The sequence below is a fragment of the Lipotes vexillifer genome, unplaced genomic scaffold (genome assembly GCF_000442215.2).
Source record: "Lipotes vexillifer unplaced genomic scaffold, Lipotes_vexillifer_v1.1 scaffold318, whole genome shotgun sequence".
Classification (NCBI taxonomy): Eukaryota; Metazoa; Chordata; class Mammalia; order Artiodactyla; family Lipotidae; genus Lipotes; species Lipotes vexillifer.
Window position 1 is genome coordinate 27317 of NW_006795060.1, and position 8166 is coordinate 35482.

Here is an 8166-nt window from a genome sequence, read left to right on the forward strand (position 1 = left end):
TTCATGGTAAAAACACTCAAGAAAGTAGGCACAGAAGAGAAATTCCTCAATCTGATGTAGGGTAGGTAATATACTTAATGGGAAAGACTGAATGCTTCCCCCTAATATTAGGAATTAGACAATGATGTCTACTCTCACCACTTCTATTTTTCAACACTGTACTAGAGGTTTAAGACAGGGCAACGAAGCAAGAAAAAGAAATAAAAGGGGCTTCCCTGGTGGCGCAGTGGTTGAGAGTCCACCTGCCAATGCAGGGAACACGGGTTTGTGCCCCGGTCTGGGAAGATCCCACATGCTGCGGAGAGGCTGGGCCTGTGAGCCATGGCTGCTGAGCCTGCGCGTCTGGAGCCTGTGCTCCACAACGGGAGAGGCCACAACAGTGAGAGGCCTGCGTACCGCACAAAAAAAAAAATTAAAAAAGCAATAAAAGGCTGCTTGATTGGAAAGGAAGAAGCAAAACTATCTTTATTCACAGATAATATGCTTTTGTTTATACAAAGTCCCAAGGAATCCACTAAAAACCATTAGAATGAACAAACAAGTTTATCAAGGTTCACAACATGAGGTCAGTATACAAAAGTCAATATATACCAGAAATGAACAATCCAAAATGCAATTAAGAAAACAATTCTATTTACAATAGCATCAAAAATATTTTGGAATAAACTAGGAATAACGTTAACAAGTGCCTCACTGTACGTGATTACAAAACACTGCTGAAATTAAAGATCTAAACAAATGGAAAGACATCCCACCTTCATGAAATTAAAGATATAATATTGTTAAGATTGCAATAGTAACTAAATTGATCCACAGATTCAAGGCAATCCCTACCAAAATCCCAGCTCTTTTTTGGTAGAAATTGGCAAGCTGATTCTAAAGTTCATATGGAAATTCAAGGGACCCAGAATAATCAAAATAATCTTGAAAAAGAAGAATAAAGTTGGAGAACTCACACTTCCCAGTTTCAAAACTTTCTACAAAGCTAGTAATCAAAAATGTGTAGTAACGATAAAAGGATAGACATATAGATCATGGAATAGAATTAAGAGTCTAGAAATAAACCTTCATATTTACAGTCAATTGATTTTTTGTAAGGGTGTCAAGAAAATTCAAGGAGAGGAAGTCTTTTTAACAAATGGTGCTGCGATAATTGGATATCCACATGCAATAAAATCACTTTGGACACCTACCTCACACCATACACAAAAATTAACTCAAAATGGATTAGACACCTAGAAGTAAGAACTAAAACTATAAAACTCTCAGAGGAAAACATAGAAATAAATCTTTATGATTTGGGGTTAGGCGATGGCTTCTTAGATACAACACCAAAAGCACAAAGCAAAAGCACTTCTTTTACTGTGACTGAGTAAAAGGAGCCAGAGACAAAAGATATAATATAGAAATGAATCCATTTCTATAATATGTCCAGAATAGAGAAATCTATTAAGACCAAAAGGAGATTAGTGGTGGGACTTCCCTGGTGGCGCAGTGGATAAGGACTCCGTGCTCCCAGTGCAGGGGGCCGGGTTTGGTCCCTGGTCAGGGGACTAGATCCCACATACATGTTGCAACTAAGAGTCTGCATGCCACAACTAAAAAGACTGTCGGCTGCAACTAAGGGGCCCATGCGCCACAACTAAGGAGCCCGCCTGATGCAACTAAGACCTGGCACAACCAAATAAATAATTTTTTTTTTTTTTAAAAGGAGATTAGTGGTGGTCTAAGTGTGCAGGGATAGTGGTCGGGGGTGGGGAGAGAATAGGAAGTGACTGGTAATAGGTATGTCAAGTACCTTTTTCAGGTATGAAAACGTTCTAAAATTAGATTGTGGGGATAGTTGTACAACACCGTGAATATACCAAACCCAATGAATTATATACTTTAAATACCATTTAAATATGGTATTTGAATGATATCTCAATTAAGCTATTAAAAATATAGTAATGAATTTAGAGAGAAGGATATGATCTGCTTAGAAAGGTAAGTCACTTTTTATATATTATTAGAACAACATCATCTATGCTGCATCTTCATTGCCACTTTAGTGAACAGTTTGATTACTTACCTGTTCCCATTCATGCTTTGTTAATTGTTCAGAAAGGGATCCATTTGTTCTGATTCCCCGAGCTGTAATGGTTGTACCTACTTTATTTCCCTTCTCAGTAGCATGGTCTCCATCTATTGGAATTGGTGGCATCAGCACAGATTTCAACTACAAAACAAATTTATGCTTTAGCCAAACCCCATGCTCAGGGTGCTGCACGTAGAAACTTCAGCACTAGTTGCTATTCTGTCTATATTGTGGTGCCTCGACCCAATGGAAAACACATGGTCCCCTTTTCCATCTCACCTACCTCATGGTCCCCTTTTCCATCTCACCTACCTCCTTCATCTTATTGATCAACTGATCTCTAAAAGTGGGGCTGTTAAGTTCTGCTTGTACATTTTTCAAAAAGAGATACTGTCCTAAGGGAAAGTTTCCCATTAGAGTTTCTAAAAGACCCCAGAGGCACAGATATCAGTAGAGATATGTTCTGTGGCGTCCTGATAGGAAAAAGAAGATGCTAAGGGAAAACTAGTCTCCCTCTGAACCTTTATCTATACACGGGGCTAAGAGAGAGAACTAACAGGCCTAGAGTTCAGAAACACCTCAAGAAGATGGTTGCTTTTCCTTTTGCTGTGTTTTCCAGGAGAAATGAGAGAAAGTACATCTGTGCCCAGGAAAGTGCACAAAGGGGACATAAGTTGAAAACTTCGGAAGCCCTTCAACTTAAACGCACTGGGTTCTCAGTCTGACCTGCAAGCAATTGATTACATTCTCTAATCCTAGTAACAAAGGCAATGTATTTCTTTGGAAATAAAATATCTCTCTGATAGTACATCAATTACTATAATCCTTTCTACATTCCCTTACATAACTTGAGACTGTAATTTTATACTTGTTTCTTTGCAGTACCATACCTTTATACAAAACAATTTGAAATAATACTTCTGTTACATTGGTGACCTTAGTTCAGTGATGGACAATTTTCTGTGGTAGGCACTTAAGCTTCTTCTATAAACTAGGGTGTATATAAAATCATACCTTTGTTTTTCTAAAATAAAATTGAACCTTATTCTGAGGTCCTGTCTCATTGAGATGGTTGGAGTTCAATTTCAGCTATTATTAGTGAGTTCACAGCCTACCCTCCCTGTCTCCCCACCAGCAAATGTTGCCAGGTCTTAGGCAGAGTAGAATATTCTGGGAGGACACTCTGGACGTGGCTCCACACAACTCACTTCTGATAAGGTCATCAGGCAGGGCAAAACCACATGGTCTCTTAAGTACATGTGGCTCCACTGTTTTCAAGGCCACTTGGGATCAGGATACTTTGTCCAGTCCCTGCTAAGGTACCACATCATCATTTTCTCCTGGGGGGTCCTACTAGCCATCCCTTCTCACAACCCCTGCCAGGGAGTTTGAAAAATACTAAACCAGAGTCTTAGTGTTATAGAGTCTTCCTTCTCTGTCCCGCTGCATTCACCCTCCTCCCCAACCTGCCTACCTTACAAAATACCTTTAATGAACCTAGAATGGAGGTTGTCATCAGGTTCCCCCAGCCCTACCCCTCTCCTATTAACAATTATACCATAACAGCAGGTACCAACCAGGAAGCATGGTCACCCCTACACTTGGAGGGTCCAAACAGATGGGCAAGTGGGTGTTATAAAACTGAACTTGAAAACCTGTTTTTGTATCTCATCTGGTAGAGTTCCAAAGGCTTGAACCTACTACTTTCATTACAGTTCAATTACATTTCACACAACGAGCACGTGCTACCAGTTCAACTTCACTCTAGGCAGGGTAGACAAAAAATACACAAGTCAAATTTCTACCTTTAAAGCCAGTCTTTTCTGTAGGTGGAACAATGATCCCCAAAGGGGGTGAAATTTGAGGTATCCTGGTAAAATTCCTGGCCCCAAAATTTCTCCCCAGGGTCTGCCTTGGTGACTGAAATTCAAACCTTAGTTTTAAGTATCAGGAAAAAGAGGAGAGAGTTGCAGAAGAGAGTTATGTTCAAAGCTTACTCTATGCCATTTTCTTCATCTAGGTAATTATATTTAATCCTCCCAACAATTCAATACAGTAGGTATTTTTAGCTTCAATGTATACATGTGGAAACTGAGGCTTAGAAATCGTTGGCAGCTTGCCCAGTTACCCAGCCAGGAAGTGGCAGAAGCAGGATGTAACGGATGTAATGCTAGCTACATCTGTCTGATATCAGAGCTCCATGGTGTTTGCTAGGTTAAGGTGGCTCTCAATTTAGGGTCTCCACAGAGGCAGTAATGGGCATTCCAGACGCACGCTCTTTATATCTCAAATAGCCCTAGAGAGGCCAGGCTTCTCAGGCTAACCTCAGGAAAGGGAAAGTTTTCAATCTGATCATTTGGTACTGGCTGCCATGGCTGATTAGCGCTGTTGTCATAGGGCAAGTGGTGGTGGACTGTTGCATTCCTGCCATGTGCTTGCCAATATTTGACTGACAGAAACATCATGTTCCCTTGCTCCTGGCTAGAATCATATCCACTCATTATGCTAACAGTGACTACCCCATGTTGATTGAAACATCTTATTGGCTTGACTGTTTGCTGATATTATAAGAAAGGTGCCTTAAACTAGGTACCTTAAAATTTACTGCAACTGGGATACTTTTGAGAGTAAAGGGATGTGCTATTAATAACTACACCAAGACAACAGGTGTAAACCAGGAAGTATGGTCATCACCGGGTAAGGCTGGGGACTGGGGTATGTAAAATCACCACAGAATCAGGAAAGGGGTTGTAAAAAGATTTTTTTCCAGTTTTATCTTACACTTGCCCTACTTTGGTCTTAAACCTCTTAGGAGATATTCAGCAAACATTAATTAATACTTAACTACATCTTGGTGCTGGGGTTGTATCAGTGAACTAGAGAAGCAGGGGAGGATGGTAAACAAACAGTACTACAACTGCTTATTTAATTTTGGTAACTTTTATGAAGGATATGTACAAGGGGCTTGAAAGCACACAGAAGGGGACCTGATCTAGTGTGGAGGTCATGGATGGCTTTCCAGAGGAGGGGTGTATATTTAAGCTGAAATTAAAAGGATGAGAAGGAGTTAGCAACAGTATTATCATTCATATGTGTATAAAGGCATAAGGGCTCTAAAAACTCAAGGTGGGACTTCCCTGGTGGTCCAATGGTTAAGAATCTGTTTTGCAATGCAGGCGACGCCAGTTCGATCCCTGGTCGGGGAACTAAGATCTCACGTGCCGCAGGGCAACTAAGCTCACGCGCCACAACTACAGAGCCCACATGCCGCAACTACAAAGCCCACGCACTCCGGAGCCTGCGTGCCACAGCTAAGACCCAACACGGCCAAAAATAAATAAATAAATATTAAAAAAAAAAACTCAAGGTGAACGGGAATCACACTAGGCCCGTACAAGATCACTAGGCCCGTACAAGATCACCTGGCTCCAGAGTTGCCACTGGTCCTCATGCCCACCTGGCACCCTGTCTACCCCCTAGTCTGGGAGTGTTGGCTGGGCTCTGGTATAGGTGGAAGACGATTGCAGTCACTCTGCAAGGCCCAGCCAAAGACGCTGTTCACTACGGCTGGGAGCTTCACAGGCCCCCCACACCCACTACCCTCAGAGTGTCAATACATATTCCTGCTCTGCTTCTGCTGTATTGAATATGATTGCTTAATTTGAAATATTAAAATATTCCCCCCCAGATTACGTTGAGCCATTTGGAATATATAAGGGAAATCACACCAATTCAGAAATAAATTGCTGTATGATTCCATTTCTATGAGGCACCTAGAGCAGTCAGATTCATAGAAACAGAAGACAGAATGCCAAGGGCTGGGGAAGGTAGAATGGGGAGTCAGTGTTTAATGGGTAGAGTTTCAGTCTGGGAAGATGAAAGGTTTTAGAAATGGATGGTGGTGGTGTCAGTAGTGATGGTTGCAGAACAATGTGAAAGTACTTAATGTCACTGAACTATACACTTAAAAATGGTTAAAGTGGTAAATTTTATGTTGTGTATATTTTGCCACAACTTTAATTAATTAAGTAGAAATTTTAACTTTTCAAAAATCAGGATTTTTCACTTTTAGAAACTATACGAAATGCCGATATTTCCTCATTTTTCCACTTTCACCATGATTTTTTTTTTTTTTTTTTTTGCGGTACGCGGGCCTCTCACTGTTGTGGCCTCTCCCGTTGCGGAACACAGGCTCCAGATGCCCAGGCTCAGCGGCCATGGCTCACGGACCCAGCCTCTCCGCGGCATGTGGGATCTTCCCGGACCGGGGCACGAACCCGTGTCCCCGGCATCAGCAGGCGGACTCTCAACCACTGCGCCACCAGGGAAGCCCTCACCATGAATTTTTAACAATGCATTTTCCATGTATAGAAGTTATCCATTTAGTTCCTTATCATGCAATCACAGATTTTCTTAAAATTTGTACTAATCTTTTCAGAGTTACAGCAACCACTAAAACACGAATCAATACAAAATAATAAATGAAGGGAGGTACGTATCCCTTTATAAATCTCTGAGACAACATTCATGCAAACACTGCTTCTTACTTTGTTTCTTTCTATACGGTGGAGTAAATTCAAGTCCGTGGACTCTGATATCCCTCCGTGTATGACCAGGATTTCATTGTCAATGATTGTACCAATTGGGAGCCAGGTATAGATGTCTTCCAAGACTTGTAAGATTTTTTTCCCATGTAGCTGTAAGTAAGAGCTTGAGTAAGTTTGTTTTTCTGAGAGTTCAAGTTTATTGAATAGTCCCAACATATGGACAAAAACCCACAGTTTTCATGCCACCCAAAGAAGGTCAGGATGGAATCACTAACCAACAAGCATGCATTAATCATGTCTTTTCAGTCTGTATTTCTGATACTTAGACATTTTGGTGCCTTGCTGACCCAGGGCTAGTTAATTCCTAGAGATAGTAAAGGACTTGCCTTTTGTATGTAAATGAGGCTACCTTTCATATGCAAACCAAACTATCCAGAGCCTATCCTCCCAACTAGTCCTTTATGGAATTCTCACACCCAGGGTCACTATTCTCAGCTCCAGTCACCCCAGGGCCAGATACCAGACAACCTTGGACAAGCCCTAAGCCCCAGAGCCTGCTAAAACTATTCAAACTAGCCAATCCTAAACCTGTTTACAATGCCTCACCCATTTCTTCGCAAGGAAACCACAATAAAGGCTCTTGTCCAAGTTTGCCTGCATTCCCTCCGCCTGACTGACCCCCGGAGCGCTTCCCCATGTGGCCGCAGGGCCTGGTGTGCCATGCCTCCAGTTTCTAAGGAACTGTGAGTAAAAACCTTTTCCTTCAGTCATTTCCATGTCTGCATGTTTTACCACACCTGAGTAAAACAAATCCCAGGCACCTTTAAAACAATGGAATATGTTTGTATCTATGCTAAAACTTACACAGAAGCCACAATGAAAAAGCTTGTGTCTAGAAAGAAAAACAGGTCTTCACTATGGCCAGGGCTTCCTTTTGTGCTTTTATTTTATTGGCATGAATTCTGACTAGTTCTCCCCTCACCGTTCTTGAAGCTTTTTTTTTTTTTAACTTCTATGCATAAACAGCAAAGAAAATGCAAAAAAAAAAAAGAGCCTTACCTTATATTTATGCAAAACTTCTTTTGTGAAGCCATACCTGAAAAAAAACAATGGGATTTCAACTCTTTCACTGAACGTTGAGAACTCCTATTTACATGAGTCAAGTCATGCAAAAAAGGGAGCCCTTGCCATCTCGCTACCACAAGTATCAAGAACTCAAGAAATTAGACTTTATTTGGAACGATTACTTATCCAAGACTTTGCTAGGCACGATGGGAAAGAACAAAAGCAGCAGATGACATTGTCCCTATCCTCAAGGAGCTTAGGGAAAAGAAGATAAACTTTCATGAAACAATTACAAGACAACTTAAGAAATACATGGTATGCACAGGTGTGTAAGTACTGTAAGTATTCAGAGACGTGTGCTGTGGCCACTGGGGAACAGTGTGTGGGAGAATGCTTTTCATTTAGATAGAATTTCTCAGACATCCTATACCTTATAGTAAATGAATGATCGGGGGGGGGGGGGGAAACAAAAAAACC

At 41.2% G+C, this 8166-nt stretch overlaps 1 protein-coding gene across 1 annotated transcript in view; it reads right to left on the bottom strand.

Annotated features, from left to right (window-relative positions):
• The window catches only part of PPEF1 (protein phosphatase with EF-hand domain 1), a gene marked incomplete at its 3' end in the record, with an annotated part of 145810 nt that overhangs the window by 20604 nt on the left and 117040 nt on the right, over positions 1-8166 (bottom strand). Inside the window, exons 10-12 of the mRNA XM_007467404.1 lie at positions 7684-7720; positions 6625-6774; positions 2072-2218 (exon numbers count right to left, since the gene is read on the bottom strand). Of these exons, the coding sequence (XP_007467466.1) occupies positions 2072-2218; positions 6625-6774; positions 7684-7720 (334 nt within the window). The remainder of the gene's footprint in view (positions 1-2071; positions 2219-6624; positions 6775-7683; positions 7721-8166) is intronic.